This window comes from Lissotriton vulgaris, chromosome 7 (assembly GCF_964263255.1).
Source record: "Lissotriton vulgaris chromosome 7, aLisVul1.2, whole genome shotgun sequence".
NCBI classification, from domain to species: Eukaryota; Metazoa; Chordata; class Amphibia; order Caudata; family Salamandridae; genus Lissotriton; species Lissotriton vulgaris.
The window spans coordinates 792,969,786-792,993,714 of NC_141695.1; the positions used below are offsets into that span (position 1 = coordinate 792,969,786).

Genomic DNA, 23,929 nt, shown 5'->3' on the forward strand with positions numbered 1-23,929 from the left:
CTTTGCAAACTGGGTTTTGGCCCCAGTTTCATCTCTTGGGTACGGCTCCTATATTCCAAGCCGCTTGCCCAGGTGGTCGTGAACAATAATGTCTCAGAGGCCTTCGCCCTGGAGAGGGGGACACGCCAGGGGTGTCCGCTCTCGCCCCTTCTATTTGCCCTTTCCCTTGAGCCGCTGGCCACCTGGATCAGACAGGACATCTTCCTTAGAGGATTGCAATGGGCTGACTGCTGGGAGGACAGGATCTCCCTGTACGCCGACGACATCCTCCTCTACCTCTCGCGGCCCCGGAGATCGCTGATCGTGGCTCTGGATATTTTTACAAACTTTGGCAAGAACTCCGGATACAGCATCGACTGGAGTAAATCCCTATTATACATCCTCCACAGTGCCACCCCCGTACTTCCACGTGACTGTCCCATAAAGGTGGTCACAGAGGGCTTCACGTATTTGGGCATGACAAGACCGCCATGTATGATAGAAATCTGCTCCCGCCCCTTACGAGGCTTAAGCGAGACTCTGATGCCTGGCAGAAGCTCCCGGTTTCTCTGTTGGGCCGGGCGGCACTTTTTAAAATGATGGCACTACCCCGATTTCTTTATGCCCTGCAGAATTACCCTGGTCTTATTCCCTCTTCATATTTCAAAGCTGTTGAGGCGGTGCAGAAACACCTCCTGTGGTCCAGCGCACCCAGAATAGCTCTGCAGAAGCTGACGTTGGGGTGGTACGATGGAGGGATCGCCCTGCCCGACATACGCAGGTACTACTGGGCCGCACATCTATCGGCCATTAACCAGGGTACCTATTGCGTCAGCAATGATCCCGGGTATGGCATGGACAGGTGGCTCCTGCCGGGGAGGAATTATGAAGCGGCCCTGTACTCACGGCCAGGTAGACACGCGCTTACGGGGCCGACTCTCCACACAGTGCAATTGTGGCACATTGTCCAACGTAATATGGGCTGGCACAATAGGCTCACCCTGGCCACCCCGCTCTGGGTGTCGGAACGACTTGGCCTCTTGGGCCGTACGAAGGTGTTCCGGAAATTGGACTTTATCGGCATTTCCCGGAAAGGGGATCTCTGGGACTCTAACGGGGTCAAATCCTTTCCATCCATATAGACTACATATAAGCTAGCAGACACTGAGTACTACCAACTCTGTCACTCACTGCAGAAAAACATCCCACAGGGCACTGTGCCCCCACAAGCATCCCCCCTTGAAGACAGACTGTTAGATGGGCACATTCAGGAACACGCAATCTCACTCATCTACAAGAAATTGATAAATAATCTTCCCAATTTGCTCCATGACCTTGAGGGAAGGTGGGAGGCTGAAGGTCTAGAAATCGACGAGGAAGAGTGGAGGTGTGCTGGAGGTGTGCGCTAGCCTCCCCTAAGGAGCTGGCTATCTCATCTAGGCTGCGGCTCATCCAGCTTAAAATTCTACTTAGAGTGTACATATCGAACACACGGCTGAAAAGGATGGGCAGGTGTGAGGGTGACGAGTGTAGGAGGGGGTGCGGAATGGCTGGCTCTTTCTTTCACATGATATGGGAGTGCCCACTATTGCAGTCCTACTGGGTGAAGGTGGTGCGCTGCATGCAAGTTGTTTGGGGGATGGAGTTGCGCCCGGAAGCAAAGCGATGCATTCTGAACATATGGGAGCCAACAGACTTACCAGCTAGAGGCAGGCTCTGGGTAACGCTCGGCCAAATGGTGGCTAAGTGTAATATTGCAAGACTCTGGGGGACAGTCACGCCTCCACGTCTTTCTGAATGGAAACGAGACATGGACTGGTGCATGTTGCAAGAGAAGACGGTGTATATAGCCCGAGGGTGCCCCCATAAATGGGGGGAGATATGGGACAAATGGAACGAATACAAAGGCGACATCTGCGAACCCCCCCAGCCTCGGCGACCAGTACTTGAGGTTGACGACTAAGTGTTATGATTTATTGCAGTCTTATTGCCATGATGATGTAACATAGGACCCTCTGTATGATCTGCTGTGTGGATGTGTAACCCTTATATGTGACCATGTTGGCCGCTGTTTGATCTTAATCTCACTAAAAAGAATTTATATAAAAAAAATTTAAAAAAAAAAAACTTCAAGCCCATCTCCCTGCTCTTATTACCGGCTAAGGTCACCGAGAAAATCGTCAACAAACAGCTGACCCGCTACCTCGAAGACAACATCCTGGACCCATCCCAGTCCGGCTTCCTCAGCAATAACAGCACCGAAACCGCCCTCATCGCCGCCACAGATGACATCAGGACCTGCTACACAACCGAGAAATAGCAGCCTTCATCCTCCTGCACCTGTCAGCCGCCATCGACACAGTCTGCCACCGCACCCTACGCACGCGCCTACACAACGCGGGAATTCAAGGGAAGGCCCTGGACTGGACCACTTCCTTCCTCTCCGGCAGAACCCAGAGCGTCTGCCTCTCCCCCTTCCACTCCAATGCTACCGAGATCATCTGCGGCGTCCCCAGGGCTCGTCCCTCAGCCCGACATTGTTCAACATCTACATGGCACCCCTCGCCCACATCGCCCGTCAACACGACCTCAACATCTTCTCCTATGCCGGCGACACCCAGCTGATCATCTCCCTCACAAAACACCCTCACACAGCCAAAACCAACCTCCACAAAGGAATGAAGGCCGTCGCCGACTGGATGAGGTTCAGCGACTGAAGCTGAACTCGGACAAGACAGAGGTCCTCATCCTTGGGTCCACCCCTTCGGCCTGGGACGACTCCTGGTGGCCGACCGCACTGGGAACCGCTCCGACCCCCACAGACCACGCATTCAACCTGGGGGTCATCCTCGACTCCACCCTCACCATGACTAAGCAGGTCAACGCCATCTCCTTCTCCTGCTTCAACACCCTCCGGATGCTACACAGGATCTTCAAATGGATCCCCACTGAAACAAGAAAGACAGTCACCCAGGCCCTGTTCACCAGCAGGCTGGACTACGGTAACGCCATCTACGCAGGAGCATGGTCCAAACTCCTAAGACGGCTGCAACGCATCCAAAATGCCTTGGCCGCAGCCACATCTCTCCCCACCTGAGAGACCTACACTGGCTCCCCGCCGACAAGAGGATAACCTTCAAGCTCCTCATCCACGCACACAAAGCCCTCCACGACACCGGCCCAGCGTACCTCAACAGACGACTCAGCTTCTACACCCCCACCCGCAAACTCCGCTCTGCCGACCTCACTCTCGCCACTGTCCACCGCATCCGAAGAACGACAGCCGGAGGCATATCCTTCTCCCACCTCACCGCCAAGACCTGGAACACCCTCCCCTCCAACCTACGGCAGACCCAAGACCTACTGGCCTTCAGAAGACTACTCAAGACCTGGCTCTTTGATCAGTAGCAGCGCCCCCCCTTCCCCAGCGCCTTGAGACCCTCACGGGTATGTAGTGCACTTTATAAGTGTCCTCATTTATTGAGTGATTGATTGAGTCTGGACTCAGGGACAGTAGCTCAGGACCCTAACTGCAAACAGAAGGGCGACAGGCAGCAGGGAGACACAGGCTGCCAGAGGAAAAACACCCCATAGATACTATCATACCATACATGACAATGTCCCTTGAGCCATGGACTATCAGGGAAGCACCGGCTACAGTATTTTGAGAAGTAAAACATAGGGACTGCCAGTAATTTTGGAAGGGAGGGCAGGTAGGCCAAAGATGCAAACATATACACACACTCTCATACCCATGCATTCACACATACGTGCGCACCCACACACACACACACCCATTCAGAACACTCATAACACATTCATTCATACATACATACATGCACGCACCAAACATTAAAAAACAAACCTGTCCTGTAGCTCCAGGGGTAGAAAGCCTCTGAGGCAACCGCAACCCGTCCATACAGGCGAAGGGGCCATGCCTCCTCAAGAAGTGTGTCTGTCAGGCTGAGCATAAGTCAGCATATTCAGGTCAGGCAGCCAAGAGCTAGATATGAACAAAATGTACAGGCTCTTGGCTGCCTGAGCTGAACTTTGCCAGGCGGGAGATTTCACAGCCCTGTGTGCAAGGCCTAGTAAAAGTGCCTTGAGGCCCTCCTCCTCGCGATGAGTGGGAGTGTCACTGATTGCCTTGGACCTGGGCGCTTCAGTTTTAAGCCCTAAAATCCTAGGGCAAAGTGTCAAACAGAGACACCTCTTCGAACAGAGAGGTGGGATCAGCAGTCTCTTTGACGAGTGAGGGACTGCTGCCTTGTCTCACTGGCTGACCCAAGGTCAGCCAATGAAGGAAGGAAGCAGCCCCAACCTTCCTGGGACCTCCAAGACTTTCTATTTCGGGAGGTGCAGTACAGATACATTTTATTTTTTAATGTTTGGTGAGTGCACATGTGTATGTATAAATGTATGAAATTTGTTGTGAGTGTTGTGAATGGGTGTGAGATAGTGTGTGTATATGTGTGCGTCTAAGGCCAGCCCGCACCCCCCCCCCCTCCCTGCCAAACTTAATGTCCGCCACTACTCAGAGGTCCCAGGAGGGTTGAGACTGCTATCTTCCCTCACTGGGAAGGCAGCAGTCCCTCACCCTATAGATGGGCCGCAGCACACATGCTCCCAATATCACAAATCAACCGCGGAGTGAGTTTTTCCACCAAGGACATTTCAATGTTATGAAAAATTATATATTTTGTATATGCATTTATGCAGCGTGCCTAACATTCCAACACAGCTGTCTTACATGCACATTTAGAAATTCACACAGCGCGCATGTCTTAAGGCAGTTTGCTATGAACACCATATGGAATAAACCAGAGGCTGCAGGAGAGTGGCAGCAACAGAGGACATTAGTGTTGGGAGTAGCAGGCAAAGGTATTTCAGCGGGAGTGTTGAGGGTGTATGAGGTGCAGCATGGAGGGGCAGCCCTAACAACCGCTCACAATCAAGTGACGTTATGTAGACATCATTGGAAACACTGTGGGCTGATCCAAAAGTATCACAGCCAGCCAATACCTCAGATGATCCGGTCAATTGAAGCTAATTAGTGTCCCCAAATTTAGACGAGCTAGCTGGGGTGGAAGAAGCTTCTTTGTACATGCAGCACAAACCTGGAATCAGCTGCCTCTTGCTATAAAAACCTGTCCATCCTTGGAATCATTTAGAAAGGAAGTAAAAACCTGGTTGTTCTCTGCACAGCTCTAGACACCACTCTTGAGAGATGAGGATCTATCATAGCGCCAAGACGCCCACGGGCATTCACGCGCTTTACAAGTTGACAAATCAAATCAAATCATGATTCTTTGAAACAATCCAACAGCTGAAGTGAGCAGGCCAAATATATGTTGGATGTTGTAGTGACATAGGAACTTCCATGCAACTGAAGCTGTCTTTAGTCAGACTTACAAATGTACAACCTTTCCAACTTCACTTAAAAGGAGTGTCCTACTCTGCTGTCTCCTCGGTGTAGATATGTAGAGACTGTGCACAACTTGGTGGCGTAGGGACATAACATGTGTAGACCAGAGTGAATCACAGAAATAACATTTTTCTGCTAAATATCAAAAGTAGGAGTGAAGGCATAGACACATGCACCAACATTGTGGACGCATGTTAGAGCAATCTGTGCCTTTCCTCATAAAATCCTGCCCAGATGAGGTGCCGCTGACCGGTGGCACCGACAGACAGCGCTCTCCACCACCTTCCAACCATGATAAAATCATTAGCTTGGGGCCGCTTGCTTGTGCCCCTCACTGGGCCAGTGCTAGTCATCTAGTGGCACCTGGTAGGGGAAGTGACTGAGACCTGCCAGACTAGTAGGTGGGACAGCACAATATAGGCCAAACAACTGTTGCACATATACAAGAACAGGCATGGGATGCAGCTGTAGTTTGGGGAACAGCTGGAGATTCCTGTGAACAGAGGTGGCTGGCTTTAGTGAGATGTAGTCTTTGTGGGTGCATGTGGGTCTAGGACATACACCCGCCATGGAGCAGGACAGACTGGAACTGGCACAGACAGGCTCACCCGTTGCTCTGTAGATTGCGCTGCTATTTCCAAAGTAGCCCTCCCTCCCAGTGTATACCCCTGGAGGGAAGCTCTTGAGTTTATCCTGAGCAGCATTGCATCGAGCGACTGACCCTTCACTGCACAGTAGGCAAAAGGCCTGGCCAATGGTCTTCATTGGGTGGATGCTGGTAACCCTTCTCCTCTGAGCAGGGGTACATTCAGTGTGGCTGTGATCAGAGGACTGAGACAATACTGAGACTGACACACACACACACTGACATCCCCACTTAGACACTCCTGAAAGACTGGGGGTAACCTGTAGTATTTGGTGCTGCGACTCCGGAAGACTGAGGGAGGAACTGGGGGTACTCCTGAAGTATGTCCTAGAGGGGAGTAGTATGCCTGAGAATTGGCGGAGAACAAACGCACCGGTGCCCCTGAGCAGGACTCATTTTGTCAGTAAGACAGTAAGATCATGGTGAAAGATGAGACTCAAGTTCCATATACAGACTAAAATAGAATATTTCTTCATGGCACCAACCGGCCCGGCCCACAGAATGGGGAGCTGGCCATGATGGAGGCTATCTTACAGGTCATCCAGGCAGCACATTTCTGGCTGCTTCAAGACCTTAGCAATGTGGTGGATTGGGTGATGTCAGCAGAGGCCTGAATTTTGGATGCATAGGACTCCGGACAGGTGCTTATGTCCACGGTGGTCCATCTGGTTCAACTCAATGAGACAGGAGGAGAATAGAGTGGAAGTTTTGGAGGAAAGAGCACACAGCAACAACCAGCTCGTGGTGGGGTCCTAGAGGTACCCCATTAAGGAACGCCTGCACAAATGGCTTTTGACGTGGTTACCAGCTGGGCAGTTCTCAACATATTCATCATTGAATGGGCACAATGGGCCTCAATTCAGGAATCCCTTCCCCGATTTATCTATATTGAAAGGGACAGCATCCTGAAGGCTGCCAGGAACTACACCAAAGTTCTTAATGACTCAAATAAAGTAATGCTGTCCCCTACTATACTAGAAGGTCCAACAGCAGGGAAAGACCTATGTGGTAGTCAAACTGAAACTCAGACCACTGCTGTTGGACTACCAGCTACTATACCCAGCAAACTGAAGGTGATCCTTCAAAGCAAGACCCACTTCTTTGAGACACCAAAATCCACACAGTACTGGGTAGAAAGAGGAGTGGAAGGAATTGCAAAGAGGTCTGGCCTGCAACAAGACCAAAGAGCCAAAACTCTGATAGGGCAAATGCGACAACAGATGGCAGAGTAGTGAGTGATCGGGCCTGTCTGACCCCGACAGGAGCGAACAAGGCAAGGAGCGAGAACAACATAGACTGACTAATCCAGATGGAAATGTGCAGCTATGAAACAGAGTGCATCGTCTTTGACTTTATACTCGTATCATGTTCCTTTCTCCGCTATCCTGATGCTCACCTGCCAGCACATACTCTCCTCACACTTCTTATTCCTTTTTTGAGGCATTGCTGGCTGAGCCCTGTGCAGAGAAGTGTTCTCACTTGGACAAAGGAAGTTAAAGAATGGCTTCTAGGTGGGCATGGAACACATCAGCTTAATTCACTGGCAGATATTACAGAATACTGTATGGAGTTGGTACGAGGAGAGTGTTAGTCCTATTAGAAGGTATCTAAAGGAATTATGTGTGGATGACATGACTGGGTGGAAGTGTGGGAGTGCGGTGTTACTAGTTAATATTTGCATTCCTTAAAGTTTGTTCGACACACCAAATTAGCAGAGACTTAGATACTCTTGTACAATACAAGTCCCCAGTTAAGATACTGGGTACTGAGGTCAACCACAGAAGACAAAGATTACCTGCAAGCGCTCCTTCGTATATCATGTTCCGGATATATTCAATTGACAGGAAACTCAACCCACTCTGTGGCTGCAGAAGCAGACACTTCTGGTGAGAGACCTGTGGAGAAAGCAAAGGGAAAGGGGAAGTCAATGGGAAGTTTCCAGAGGTTTGGTGGTGCTATTGCTTGACCTTGGAACCAGTCAATAATGGTAGTCATTTCTTCTGACACAAGAGTAATAACTAGCACTGTTGACTGGCTCATAGGCCAGTGTGCATTCTATGACATCCCCCTCTCAAGCTCCTCACTTTTTAAACTATCACCAGTCCCTTGCAAGTGCTGAAGAGGATGGTCTACACCTAAAGTTAGATTGGACGTTTCCCTCTCTCAATATTCCAAATAATGAGCTAATGCAGAATGAATCAACACAGTTTGTACTCTCGCTCTGGCACTCCTTTAGGGAAGGGATTCATGAAAGCATGCATTATCTGCATATAACCCCCATTCAGGCTTGTTACCCACCTTGATCTGGGGTCTGGCGATGGGGTATAAGATAAGGATGCCCGAAACAATCACTCCGGCTATGACGCCATAGTGCACCTCCCATAAACCGAGGAGGAACGTGGCACAAAGAGGAATGAGGTCCAGCTCTGAGGGTGGAAAGAAAGAAAGATAATGATTTCTTAGCACAGCTGCCGAGGCTCTAGATATACCATTTGTGGAACCCATTGCTCATATCCCTAAAATATGAACAGTATTAAAAATAGAAAGAACGATTCAAAAAAGCTATGTGAGAGGATTTCAGAGGTGAGCGAAAATACTATGTCATCTGGGAACAGAAACTAAAAAACAAAACATGATGTAATTGCTGTAAGGAGTTGCAATGTTAAATTAACTACTCTTCAATTGAGAACATAGTGCCAAATTAATGTTTATTACTGTCAGAAAAACAACAATCAAGGAAAACAATTTCATGTCTTGAAAAATTAACAAGAGCTTGCGGAATTTTACTTTTTCCCCATGCGGGTGGATCTCGAACCTGTTTGGCCTGCATTGTTTGACTTAGACAGTTTTTGTGCACGGTGGCCAACCTTTTATTTTATTTTGATTGCAAATTGCCAGTGGTTTGCATTTGATACATCACAAGCCTTCTACGTTTTTGGCCTATAGACCACTTTTGCCTGACCATGGTGGAAATGCTGCTAAAACCCTGTGTTACAGTGGTATCCGACCCAGTGAAACAAGGGGAAGCCAAGTGCTTCCTTATGTCCTGCAGGCTCCAGCGTGCTGATGACATAGATCCACTGGTGCTGCATCTGTACACATACGTATATGTACTTTATTTATAAATCCAATAAAACTGCACTTTCAACCCACAGAATGCATCAAAATACCTTTATAAAAAGATGAGTATCTGTGACCTAGAGTACACACAATTAAATGACTGCTACCATAAGCAAGTGTTTAACCACTGTGATAGCGGACAAACAATGGCTCTACTGTACTAATGTTTTAGTATGCACGCACATTTGAATTAATGCACACAATATTGTATTACCATACACCCAACTGCAACTAAACACAACATTAATATACAGCCAGCTAAGTGTCTGCCTGCCTCGGTCAAATAGAATTCGAAAAGGAATCCTGAGAAAACACCATGCCAGCCATGCTTCATGTACAGAAATAAAAGTCATGAATGACTGCTGTTTGATGAGCACTGATTATTATTTTTAGTTGGAGAGCGGTTTCTTTGGCAGCTCAACTCAAGCAGGTCAATGTGATACAATGGCATTTAGTCAACTGGTGCCCATAGCTGTCCCCCTCACACAGACGAGATATCCTGCTCTAATAGAGTCTAGTGAAAGGAGTATGGTTTTCTGGTCAGTAGACTGAGGGCCCGGTTAAACAGAGCATGACCCTTTGCGCGTGCCCATGTTTTTGGAACCATACCAATTGTGCTGCAAGTGATCGGTAACTGGCCTGCCATACATAAAAAGATCTGATGTCTTTCAGTACTAATCCTTTAAGGAATAAGCAAATGTTTTGGATTAGTCATCCTGTCTAACTCCTCCTTGAAGATGGGTTATCATTTGCCACCCCTCAAGTTATGCCCCCCCCCATTCTTGCATCGTTTGAAATCCACTACTTTGCTGCATACATACTTTTGACCTTCCAGAGCGCCTTGAAAATGGAGACGTCAAACATGGGGGCCACAGCGCAGATAATGACCGCAGCAAGGGCGGCATTGGGAATGTAGAAAAAGAGCGGGGTCAGGTACGCCAGTGATAGCAGGACAATGGCACCTGAGGAAAGAAGAACAAAAGACACTAACGTTACCCCTAAAAGGATAAAGTTATCTGAGCTAAACACTTGGAGGTCTTCTCAAAACCACCTCCAATAGAACCACAGAAATATGCATTGTTGAAACCGCACACCGATCCATTTGCACCAGAAGACCTGCTTTATGTCTTCAATCAGTGGAACAATCACATGACACTTAGTGCTTCACCACTTGGATGGTGGGCAAGCTCTCTATGAATGGCCACCATGCAATTCTTTCCCAAGAGCTGCTGTATTTGGCTTCAGAGTGCCAATGGTTTTTACAATTTAGGTCACTCTGAAGTTCTTATTTAGATAGACCATTAGCCCCCAACCTCAGAAGTGTCTTTATTCTGACAGCCTTCAATCAGACACAGCATAACCAAGGAAGAAAGACTTTGGACTAGATTAAAAGAAAGGCATAAATACCCAGTGTATATAATTATTTCCTATAGGTTGCGTGGCAGGTATTTTCCCCTGTCAAGCCATCTCTTGGTTTACACACACACATAAGAAGGTGGAGTATGATAAGTACTCACCACCACATATTTCACCACTTACAACTATTACGTTTGCTGCACGTTTAGCAGTCTAGCGAATGTGGGAAGATCACTGTACATGTTTGTAAATACCCAAAGGATTTGTTGGAGGTAGGGTTGCCCCCTGCCCGAGAGAAAACTACCAGCCATCTGTTCAAAGTTTAATATTCTGAAAAAGCCCAAATATAATTCTTTAGTAAAACTTTATATGAAATTGTCCATATTCAATTTTACCAAGGCTTTTCTATCTTTTCCTACTTGATTAGCAATCAGCGGTCTTTAAGGGCAACTGTGGAACACATTTTAAAGTGTATTCTTCTTACTGTTTAAAGTATGTACTGATAAGGGGAAAATATTGGCTTTGGGTTATTTTTTTTGGTCAGACATGACAGCGCAGCCATCGTCACACAATTATGTGAGCATCACTAGAAAGCTTTGGCTCCGTCCACATGTTGGGAGCCAGGAGTATATGTTTTGATTAGGCAGAAGTTGTGTGCTTCCACAAAAAAGTGCCCTCCACACAGCTGTGATTATTTTGTTAATTTATCCATCTGCCTAAGCTTGAATTTTAAGTGGCCCATTCATGACATTGGAATTCCATTAAGTTGTCTTAGTTAATTAGATATTTTGTTGTTGTTTTCCTATGGCAGTAGCAGAGATGGGAGGAGGGCAGTCATTAACCTATATGGATTTGTAAGTCTGGCTTAACAGTACAACTGGAACTTGACCTTTAAACCTACACCAATATTATTGTACAGTTCTTTACTTCCACACAAATACAGATGCATTTCCATGCTACTTACTAGCAATGCAGCACATTCCTTTAAGGCCAGTTCTTTTGGTTTTGCCAATGCTTGTTCTACTTTTGGTACCGGTAGGGACATTAAAATACTGGTCATGCTGGTATAAAACAGGCCAGGTGGCAACCCTAGTTGGTGGTTCGCCTCATTGGGTTTCGCCTGACGAAGGCTGCGCTCTGCGCAGCTTTTTGGCGCAGGCGAAATCCATTGATTCCAATAAGGACTTCAGGAACGTCCCCCGGCTCCCATTGGCTAGCTCCATAAATCGAGGCTAGCCATTGGGAGCCGGATCTGTCCGTCAAGGCCGGACCAGATTCGGGGGCGTTCCCGCGATTTTTTCCCTCTCCACCCACTTCTGTTCGTCATCGTGGCGGTGTGTGTGTGTTATTTTTTTTTTCGAGTTGCCCTTTTCTCTTCATTTTACATGCGTCTGTTGTTGGAGTTAGTTCAAGATTCGAGTTCCCACAAAGCGATCAGGTAAGGAGTATTTTGTTTATAAATGTGTTTTCACTTTGTAGGTTTAGGTATTTTGTTCTGTGCCGGTTCCCGCCCCTCCCCCTCCCGCTGTCCGTGCGCCGTTCCCCCCCGTCCTGAGCCCGTTCCCGCCCCCCTCTCCGTGTGCCCGTTCCCGCCCCCCCACCCCTTTCACTCTCCGTTGCTTGTTGTATTTATTGTGCATATTACCCCCATTTGCAACTCTAGGGATCGCCTTCCCCATGCAAGTTTTTGCTCGGGAACATTTCTGCTTCCTCTACTCTCCTTTAAACAAACATTGACCGAATGGCCCCTCTGCGGTACTGCACGAGGCACCGAGAGCCAGAAACGAGGCCTAGACCGGAATTCACATGGTAATAATCAGAAATTCAAATGTGAATAAAGGCACCTCGCCCCGTCCTCCAACCTTGAATGTTTGGGCGCCTCGGAGTTCAATTACGCACTGCCTGCCCCGTGACCCACTCTGGTAACATTTGATGGTTCGTGGTTCTTACTGTCCGGAAATAAATGCTGAGGTGTGCTTTCCTGCAGGTCTGGAGTGGGTGGGACGAACACGCAGCATGTGGTGTGCTTATTTATGTGATCGTGCGCACACGCACACATACAAACATGCGTACAAGAGTATTCAACCTTCACAGAAACATGGTAATGTTAATCTTATGTCTAGGCCCTGGAATATGGTTTCTGTTATTGCTTAGTAAAGATGGGAGAGAGGTTTTACTTAATGCCCCCGACGCCTTGGGGAGGGCAGCGATGAAGAGAGGGGGACATTGTACATGTGTGCCGTCACCTCCTGTTCCCCCAGAATCTCTCTTCCGTGGGAGTTGACAAATACAATACACTGCAGGAAGCCTCTGAAGCGCTTCAAGTGCTATGCAGCAGATGTTTTCTTTCCACACACGGGGTGTCCTTCGACGCGGTATTCACCACTATTTACGGGTGAAAGGTGGAGTCCGTTTCATTCTGTGGGAACACGGCCACTGTTAGGTAAATACGGGAGCCCGCAGATAACCTCTTCCGCTGCACATGCGTGTAATGTCTCTGGGGCTCCCACTGACCTCAGCCCCTTCACTCGCCCTCAGCCATCCGAGCAGAGGGGCCCCCCTTGCGGGTTGGCTTCTCATCTCTCTGTTGTTGCAGCTAGGTCATGCCCTGCGCCCCGCATCCGGGGAGAAGGGATGGGCACTTTCAGATCTCCTGCCCCTGGAAACCCAGGGTAGAAGAGGCGCAGCCTGTCTTTTCTGGCCCACTGGGCGGAAGTGGCTGTAAGAAGCGGCGGTGGGAGCATCGGTAAAAGCAATCTATGCGTAGTAATGAGAAGCATCGGTAAGAGCCAGTTGTAATAAGCGGCGTAAGGCAGGCCGCAAGAAGCGGCTCGAAGGGGCACCGATGGGATTCGATAGTAAGGTGCAGTGTGACGGAACCAGCAGAACACGCGGGCAAGGGACAGCGGTAGAAGCGGCGTCAAAGAGCACAGTACATAGAAGCGGTAAAAAGTGGCGGTGAGCAGCGGCAGCAAGAAGCGGAGCAGTGTAAGGCGCTGTACTTAGAAGCGGAGCAGTGTAAGGCGCTGTACTAAGCAGCAACAGCAAGAAGCGGAGCAGTGTAAGGCGCTGTACTAAGAAGCAGAGCAGTGTAAGACGCTGTACTAAGAAGCGGCGGTAATAATCAGAGTACGGAGCTGTACTAAGTGAGGGTGAGGAGCAGCAGCAAGAAGCGGTTGCAGGGAGCAGTGTACGGAGCTGTACTAAGAAGTGGCGGTAAAAATCAGTGTACGGAGCTGTACTAAGTGAGGGTGAGGAGCAGCAGCAAGAAGCGGGGGCAGGGAGCAGTGTACGGAGCTGTACCCGCCCCCCCCCCCTGTCCTGTGCCCGTTCCCGCCCCCTCCCGCTGTGCTTGTGTCCGTTCCGCCCCCCTCCCCGTGTGCCCGTTCCCGCCCCCCCTCCCCTTTCACTCTCCGTTGCTTGTTGTATTTATTGTGCATATTACCCCCATTTGCAACTCTAGGGATCGCCTTCTCCATCCAAGTTTTTGCTCGGGAACATTTCTGCTTCCTCTACTCTCCTTTGTTTTACGTCTCACAGAGAATCGTCCAAATCGCCTTTGTTCTCGTGGAATAATAAGCAGTTTTCTGGTTCTTGTGCTGCCTGACATGAATATTAAAGGGAACATTTTGTGTCGCTATTCATCCTTGTTTTAGCGGCGCTGCGCAGCTGTAAAATGTATGCGATCAAACCTGGGGTCCAGAGAGGGGTAGGCATTGGTAGATGGGGGAAGCATGGGAGACCGGAAGCGTACAGAGATGCTGGGGGGGCGGGGGTGGGGGGGGGGTGAGATGCCGGGGGGCAAAGAACAGACCGAAGGAAGGGAGGGGTGCGCAGGGAGACGAGGTGCGCAAGAGACAGTCAGAGAGAGAAAGGGAGAGAGATAAGGGGGGAGAGAGAGACAGTGCGAGAGAGAGAGAGAGAGAGAGAGAGAGAGAGAGAGAGCAAGAGAGAGAGACAGAGGCACAGGAGATGTATGTGCACAAGGCTAGAGGAGACAGGCATCCACCACAGTGGAGGTCAAGAGAAAGAAGAGTCCGCCTTGCTCGGGGAGGAGAGGGTGAATGTAAAGGAGGCAGGCATGCACAGAGAAGAGAGATACAAAACACAAGGCGTGCGTGCACACTGCACAGAGGAAGAGGATGAAACGAAAGGAGACATAGGGAGGTGTGTAGTACACATGCCAAGGGAGGGTGAAACGAGAGGACCCAGGCGTGTAGAGAAGAGGTGGCCCAGTAGGCAGACAAGGTCAGAGATCGTGAGTTATGAGGAGATAGGAATTCGCTGAGAAGATAAAAAGGTACTGAAGACAAGACGTGCACGCACAGAGACTAAACAGAAAAGAAAAAGAGGCCCGGAGTTGCGCAGGGAGTGTGAGTAGAGGAAACAGGCCTGCACTGAGAGGTGGAGTGGAGTGGTGGGGGGAGAAGACTCGGGCCTCCCTCCGTACACAAGGCAGGGGAGAAAAAAAAGACTGCACAGACATGGGAGAGAGTGGAGACGTGAGTATGCGTGGGGGAAGAAGATTTATGAAATAGTCGAGCATAGTGAGAGGCGAGAAATAAAAGTATGGTGATGAGAGAGGAAGGATACAGGTATGCACCTGCACGGAAAGAGGTCCAAAATAGAGATGAGGCGGTAGAAATCACTGAGACAGGCATTGACGATGTGCAGGGGATAGGGTGACCAGATGGCCTCATTTTTTCAAGGGCAGTCGGCACTTTTTACTAATTTAAGAGCATGTCCCTGTTTTCGGCAGAGGGCCGAGTAACTGCACATTAGTTGATATGTATAGTGACGTTTCCCCATCCCTTCCATTACACCATGAACAGAAGTGTCTTTTCTTTAATAGTCCCTGCTGTGCTTCCTTGCCTCGTTTACGCCTCACAGCAGACTATGAGAAGTGAATCGGTGTGAGTGGAGCCCATCGTACAATGCTTGGAATCCCCGGCCCGACCCCCATAACTTACAATAGCACGTGAGAGAAGGTGTTTTATTCTGAAAGGTGTTACCTAGCTAACATTTTTACAATTCTATATATGCAAGTTTGAAAAAGAGCCCCAAATATTTTATTTTAGACCCCCAGTGCGCTATGTAAATAATTCTCTTCACATGTCTATGGACTTCAATTCATCATCTTCTGCTTCCCCTCATAGAAACACATTGAAGTTTGTGTAGTCTTTTTCATTTTTCTCCTGTATTTGTAATTTTGAGTTACCATTATAGAATACAAAGAAACTCTGGCTGAATGAGCTGCACATTTTTAATAGGATATAGAACTTGAGATCTGCATTCTGTTTCTCTGCCTAGTAATGTTTTAATGGAACTAAATGCAGAACTCATGACATGCTAGTCTTTCTTAGATGTAGGTTTTAAATTCTATAACTGCTGAGGCCATTCCACCTTAATGCCGAGCCCTTTTTGATTGCCTTTGTGAGAAGTTGGCCTGGTATATGATGTCCACTATTCTAGTGGGTACCCTGTATCAGTCCAAACAACCTTCTGATGATGGTTGTAAAGTCAACCTTATAAACCAGCTATCCTAGTGGTAGCATGGACAAAGCAGTCTTAGGCTAAAACTTCAGAGAGCATGTGAAGCCAGCTGTTTTACCAATAATAATCCCTTGAATACCAATTGAAAGGACACCACACAAGGTATATATGAAATATATGTGTGTGTGTGACTGCTCCAGTGTGTGTATGTGTGTGTTTGTGACTGCTCCAGAATGTGTGCGTGTGTGACTGCTCCAGTGTGTGCGTGTGTGACTGCTCCAGTGTGTGCGTGTGTGCGTGCATGTGACTGCTCCAGTGTGTGCGTGCATGTGACTGCTCCAGAGTGTGTGTGTGTGTGTGTGTGACTGCTCCTGGGTGTGTGTGTGTGACTGCTCCAGAGTGTGTGTGTGTGTGTATGTGACTGCTCCAGAGTGTGTGTATGTGTGTATGTGACTGCTCCAGAGTGTGTGTGTGTATGTGACTGCTCCAGAGTGTGTGTGTGTGTATGTGACTACTCCAGAGTGTGTGTGTATGTGACTGCTCCAGAGTGTGTGTGTTTGTATGTGACTGCTCCAGTGTGTGTGTGTGTGTGTGTGTGTGTGTGTGTGACTGCTCCAGTGTGTGTGTGTGTGACTGCTCCAGTGTGTGTGTGTGTGACTGCTCCAGTGGGTGTGTGTATGTGACTGCTCTGGTTGTGTGTGGGGGGCTCTGGGTATGTGTGTGGGGCTCTGGGTGTGTGTGGCTGGCTCTGGGTGTGTGTGGCTGGCTCTGGGTGTGTGTGGCTGGCTCTGGGTGTGTGTGTGTGGCTCTGGGTGTGTGTGTGTGTGTGTGGTAGTAATTGCTGTATGCGGAGCTCGTCCGTAGGGTACAATAGTTCTAACATTTGCGAGAGATTAAGCTATTGGCAATGTAAATGACAATGCCATTTATTTATCTGTTTTCAAAACCAACACATAAATAAAAATGTTGTCATTTACAATGCCAATAGCTCTAACTTCTCCAAAGGCGAAACCGTTGCATTGTAAATGCTTGTTTTTACTTTGCACCCTACAGCAGGAAAACCTGCTTCCTCACCGCCTTGGTTGCATTTATAAGGGCGCATTGTTAAATATGCACATCTTGGAGATTTCCTGCAGCCCTGGGTGCAGGCTCTGCACAAAGGTATTGTAAATCACAATCTGGGCTCTTTGCTGCCCCGGCGAGAAGAGTTGCCAGACCAGAATAATCGAGCACTCTGGAGTGATATTGCAGAAATCTTCACCACCATCAAATAATCATCCTTCAGAAAGGGAGGTGGATGCATGTCCCGGGTGCCTTTCTGTGCTGCAGGCGTGAAATCCCAGAGGGCAAGTCAGAGAAAAACAAACCTGTACGGTGCAAGGTTGTCACGTGCCATCATTTCAATAAGGTTGGCTTTACTCATTCCCGTCTCTCAGCGATAAATTAATATTTTGTTATTTAATATTAGGAATCGCATGCACAGCAAGATTGGTGAAGTTAGCAAATCAAGCCTGACAAAACCTTTTAAGATACAGCCAATGCGGACTTTATGTGGATGGTGCGTTCTGCAATTGCAGAGAAGAGCTAAGCATGACCAAATGAAATGTGTCCAGAATAAGTATCACTGATTTAGATTATTTCATGAATTTTCCACCCTTCTCTGTTTTGCTCTATCCAACTCCAAAGCTGGAAAAATCAAACAGTGATCTAGAGGATACAGGATAAAACACCAACTTAGATCACTGCGCTCAGGTTACAAGGAGTGATCTTTTGCAAGTCACTGTTCCACGTGTACGTCAGTAAAAGGCCTGGGTTTGTTACTGGTGAAAAGCTGATTCAAATGCTATGAATGAGGGATTGAGGTTGGAAGGCATGGCCACCTACCTGTTAGCAGTCCCCCGGCTGGTGTGCACACTCCTGTCTGAGAATTTACTGATGTCCTGAAAAAAACACAGAAAAGTTATTTTAGACTCTCTGGAAAACTGAAAAAAATTACTTAAGAGTGTGAACATATTATGGTGCATTTGTGCTACTGCTAGGGATAGTAACTGCCTAGAGTTTGTGAATTATGATGATGCTTGCTAATTATTGCAGTGCATTTTATGGGTTTGCTACCAGTTGTCGTTCCCTTTTCCTGCAGGCTCATGTGTTAGCCTCCTGTGTGCTAGTCTGCTACAGTGTCCAATGCTCATGGTTACAGAGGGCTATACAGAATTCCATTGTGCACAGGTCTTGGAGGTCCAACACAAAATGTCTTCTTTAAGCTCTTGATTGCTAGTTTGATAATAAACTATGCAAATATAGTACCTGTAGACATACACTGAGGTATGGAGTGTAAAATGGCTCCCACACTACAGGTGTTTAGATGGTCTGATACAGAGAACGTGCCAGCCCCATCCACCCCCTTTGTGCCACCTTTTCTGCCGGTACCTGCATCCTGCTCTATAAAAAGGTGGCTGCACTGTGGCTAAGGGTAAACACTTGATTGTCTGGAGCACTTTGTGTGAATTGTCCATGCTCATCCCAGTTATGTTCCTTGGACCCCATGCCCTCTGGAGGAGGGGTGCCTGGCCCTCAAGACCCCACTTTATTTATTTTATTTATGATTTGTTTTAGCGTTGTCTTATTTTCCATGTATTGTTCTTAGAGGTTACCTGGCCTTGCTTGTTTTTTTCAGTTTTGTTGTGTTAAATAATTCCGCTGCCAGTTTATTTTACTTTTGCTCATGTTTCTGCAATCTTGACTTCAACCTGGTCTAGTGGGTGGATCCAGGAGGTGCCTGCTCTCCTGACCCAAGAGGCGCCATCCTTCCTTGCCTGCCTCCAGCTCCTTAAAATGGTGGCCACGGTGTGGATGCAGGCTGTGGCTCAACAATTCGCCTTACTCGGACATTACTACTATCATCCCAGAAGGCATTTCTGTTACACGTTGAGACCAACCAGGTAAACTCAGAGGCAGTCTGGCCATAGTCTTTAGGCATCAACACATCTATGCCACAAACCCCTCTGCATGAAGAGGGCTGTTAATTTATTACCACCCAGACCCAAAACCAACTTCCACAGCAACGTTTTGGAAGCTTTGGCCACCCACATTCTTAGAAATGCTTATTATTCTTGGGAAAGAATTGCATGGTGGCCATTCATAGAGAGCTTAGAAATGCTTATTATTCTTGGAGATTTTAACTATCACCTAAAACAACCCACAGCCAGAGACTCGACTATACTCTTAGATACTTTTAAAGCATTTGACTGGACTAAAAAAGTCCAGACTCCAACTTATTAAGGAGCCAGGTAATGTTCTCAACCCTATTTTTTTTAACACTGATATGATCTATACTACCACCCCAATCCCCTTGCTCTGGTTTGATCACTTTTCTATGCCTTTTTAACTGGAACTCCCTATATCCACCGAGGTCACTGTACCATTTTCTAGTACTAGGAAATCCTGCCCTAAAATCCATCCCCAATGCCTCATATGGGCACTAGAAAACACACCTCGTTCAAGTTTCAGTGATCCGTCTGCCTCAGATGTTTTGTTTAATAATTAAATTAACTCCCCTTGGGAGGTTAACATAAACGACCTAATAAAAATGGCAGAACTGAGCTAGCTGCCTAGTGGTACACTGACAACCTGAGACTACCCACGATGTTAATTCCCACGCGTCGCTGATAAGGCCTGGATGGGCATGCAGATGGCATTTGAAAAAATGTGGAATTACGCTGTCTTCGAAGTGAATGAAAAAAAATGGATGAAGTTGGGAACAGTAATAAAAACATGAATTAAACGTGGAGTATAAAATGAACATTGGTTACTTGTGATGAAAAAGATTCCCACTTAAGGCTGTGTGACTGATTGGCACGCTGCGCAAGACATGTGCCATATGAACTAGTATTCATACTTCCGTGGCATTTGGGGGCAGACCACGGCATCAGTCTGCACGCCATAACACAGCTAGGAGCAGTCAGAAGAATTCAGAGTACAAGGAGGTGTGCATCCCATCATCTTTTTTCACTGCACTTCTAAACCCTGTCCCTCCGACAGTTTGCACCCCGACCAAAAAAAAAGAAACGGAGAGAAACAGTAAATTAATGAAGTATCACTATCAAGGCAGCAGGAATACATCGAGTATTCAGAAGGGAGCCCAGGTGGTCATGGATGAACTGCACATAAGGAACTGTAACATACTTTATCAAGGACATTTAAAATATGCACACATGAATTTGGGATTCCTTTCACATAATATGTTACTTGCACTGTTTTAACATGTGATTGTATATATTGTTTACACTTTGTTTTTTGTGGGTGGTAGATCGCAATGAGTAGAGTGTTAATTTGTGTGTGGATCGCATTAGTGTTTACTTATTTTTATAGGGCGTGTACCATAAAGCCGAGGGGTGTGGAACATATTTCTTTATGGTCCATAGATTGAACCAGCACCGAGTCACGTGTGTAGAGCCACACTTCCGTGACAGTTTAAAAATAGATGGTCTTCACGTGTGGGATTTCAGATGGGAATGCTAAGGTGAAGAGGTATGCAAGATGGTGGTCGGAGGCGACTGTGGTGCCGGTCACAGCTTAAAAGATAGTGTTTTATAGCTTTAGGTTGATAAAGCATGATTTTTTGTAAAATAATCTTGCTTGATCGGATCTGCTCATAACTGTGTTATTAACAAAACTATGACTAATGGTGTGATTTTTAACATTCATATACATGAAAATATTCGAAGGTACAACGTGAAAATGTGCAAGAAAAACATGACATGTTTAGTAATATAGAAATTACAATGTTTAACATGCTGAAAAGCATGGAAAATTTCTATGACGTGTTCCTACATGTTATGGGAGAGAGAATTGAATCAAAAATGCAGAAAATTTTAATTTTTAACCAGAGGAAAAAAAAATCTTATTAATAGTTTGATTATTGGGACAGTTAGATTATACTTATGGATTTAAATAGGATAATTAATCTTTAATTTCTATTTCTTTATGTGTTACTTTTCCTCAAAATAGTAATGCATGTGTTTTATTTCCTCAGAAAAATGATAAATTATGCTTTCTCTATGAATGCCTCAAACCCAGTTAGAGTAATTTCCCTTTCCTTAATGTAGGCCACCGAACAATCTATTTTGTCCTTCACTATTTAAAAAAATTGTGATTTATTTGTTTAGTTGTGCAGTTGTGCTTAGTTAGCATATCACCAGAATTTCCTCCCTACGGGTAGAGTATTTCTTTCTATGAATAATTGTGTCTACTATGTTGCAAGTTGAGGTGGAAGCGGGCACGAGCACATGAAGTCATCATAATTTCTTTCCTGCTTCCGAAGAGTGATGATGACATTCATTTTTAACAAAGAACAGTAACCCGAAAATCCGGATGAAGTGATTGAGACGATGAACTCCTCATAAGCCTGACCAATGGAATTGTATGGAATTTGAAATTGCAACTTTAGGGGGACAGAACTTTCTAGCAATTGGGGTATAATTATTGCCGTGAGAAAATAACTTGTCAGTAGCTTTTTTTCTGAAAAGAGAGCCTTTGGTGCTGTACTCTCTATGCTACTCTGGCGGGCTACTGTCCTTGCAATCTTTTGGAGCAAGACTATCCTGTTAACCCTGCACTTCATCGGCTGGTGATGTTGCTCAAGCTATACCTTTTCGGGCGAAGGGTTAGCTATTTCTGACCTTTGCACGCTGTGCATTAGTATTCTTTGATCTAGGTTTGTATGAACTTCTGAATTGCATACTGATTTTGCAATGAATAATTTTCTTTGTCTCTCTCTTCCTCCTTCCGCATGCGGTTACTGATTATGTGATGTATGAGTCATTGAACTGTATTTTCGTATTGTGAATGTTCCTGTAATAACAGAATAATGAAGAATTAACATTTCTATGTACTTGTGTATTGACCATTCATATTTTCAAATATTAGATAAAAGTAACATGATAAGTATTCAAAACTTGTCATTATTATTGAATATATAGACATATGTATATTTTGGTTATTGTTTTTGGACAGGCTTTTCCTTCATTATAGGTCCTCAGGAGGCAAATAGTGTTTGTCTCTTATTATCAAGTCCCTATTTGCTCTACCAAAGCGCTATCGGAGGAACTGATTTATGTAAGTGGTTATTGAGTTTATATGGGCCCAAACTCTTAGATGATGTACGTTTCATTACATGATTTTGGAGATAATTGCAGAATAAAACAAATTCCCTACCGCTTCCGCTTGATCAATGTTATTGGTCATGGAACAGAGATTTTGTTAGCAGGTATTTGGTAGTGAGTGATGATTTTGGTGGCAGTTTTTACAGCACTCGATTCACCATGGGCTTTTTTGTTTGCAGAAGGTGAAGGTTTTTTCATCATCATTTTTGCATGCTTGTCCACGCCGATGTTTTAGGTTGGAATTAGTCACGGATTTCATAGTACTTGATCTAGGAAGTGTATTTCTGTTCATAGAAGGAAAGGGGTCTTATGTTTATTCCTGCATGCGTGTTCGCACACAAGTTTTAGGTTGCAACCAGTCACAGTAAAACACTATGGTAATCATTTTCCAAACAGTACATTTAATTATCAGGTGATAAGGGTAGTTTTTATGCGAATTGAATAGTACATTAATATGTTCTTTTTATTATTTAAGTTACTCGTGATGAAGGGCTGTAGAGCCGAAATGCATTTGGTGAAAAAATATGAGGATACCCAGGATGAATTGTTAATTTTAAAGTGTCGCTGATAAGGCCTGGATGGGTATGCAGATGGCATTTGAAAAAAAATTGGAATTGCACAGTCTTTGAAGTGAATGAAAAAAATGGATGAAGTTTGGATCAGTTATAAAAATATGGCTTAAAGTTGGAGTATTAGATGAATATTGGTTTATTGTGAGGAAAAAGATTCCTGCTTAAGGCTGTGCGATTGATTGGGGCGCAAGACACATGCCATATGAACTGGGACAATGACAACCTTCACTTAAAGCAACAGTGGAAAACAGTGGAACAAATAGAGAATTGCATATGAAAACTCTCCTAAAATAACTTATCGATCTGCTATTAAATCTTATCATTATGCTATATGTTGTGTCCGCTCTGCCTATCTGGCAATCAGAATCGAGATCTCTGCAAATTATCCCTACAAAATGTTTTTGGTGGTCAATTATTGTCTACATTCTAAAGTCACTTATCAAACAATCCCCAATTCGCTAGATGTTTGTACCAGCCTAGCAACCTTCTTTCATGCTAAAAGATCTCTATAAACACTTTTATCCAGTCACCAACTTTCCTGACTTTGAAACTAAATACTGCTGATCGTCTGGCACCCCACTAGCTGAATTTACACCCATTACTTTAGAAGAGCCTAATATGCTAATTACATCAGTCAAATCCGGCTCACACGTAATAGGTACAGCTTCCATCTGATCCAATTTGAGTGGATCCCTCAAATGGGGACAGATGGAAGAGGCACCGATTGAATAATCTCCCCCTACAAACCTCTAGAGTCCCTCAAATTTGTAAGCAGGAAAGGGTAATACCTCTCCTAAAAAAAGACCACCCTAGACCCCAATATATTGGGAGATTATTGCCTTTAGCCCAAAGTCCTCTCCCAACCACAATTCTGGATAAACTTATTAACTTGTAGCTGTGAAACTATCTGGAATACAATGCCCTACATGATCCATCTCAGCCTGGGCGGATTTTAGTCGCTTTATAGAACCAAAACGTCCCTACTGGCTGTTTCCGACAAGGTAGGAGCCAACCTAGACAATAGCCCTCCTGGACCGCTTGGCAGCTTTTGATAAGTTTCTACTCTACGTACCTGAACTGCTTGTCGCATTTTGGTGTCTGGATTTTAACTCTTAGAATGGTTTGCATAATTTCTGTTGAGTAGATGTTAGTCTGTGTCCATAACCCATTCTGC

The 23,929-nt window shown here is 46.1% G+C and overlaps 1 protein-coding gene across 3 annotated transcripts in view; it reads right to left on the bottom strand.

The window, feature by feature from the left end:
* Window positions 1-23,929, bottom strand: part of SLC26A11 (solute carrier family 26 member 11) — a 300,059-nt gene that overhangs the window by 45,504 nt on the left and 230,626 nt on the right. For all 3 annotated transcript variants that reach the window (XM_086931048.1, XM_086931049.1, XM_086931050.1), the window contains 4 exons: window positions 17,904-17,959; window positions 9,992-10,132; window positions 8,349-8,476; window positions 7,846-7,945 (listed from right to left, as the gene is read on the bottom strand). In XM_086931048.1, the coding sequence (XP_086787174.1) occupies window positions 7,846-7,945; window positions 8,349-8,476; window positions 9,992-10,132; window positions 17,904-17,959 (425 nt within the window). The remainder of the gene's footprint in view (window positions 1-7,845; window positions 7,946-8,348; window positions 8,477-9,991; window positions 10,133-17,903; window positions 17,960-23,929) is intronic.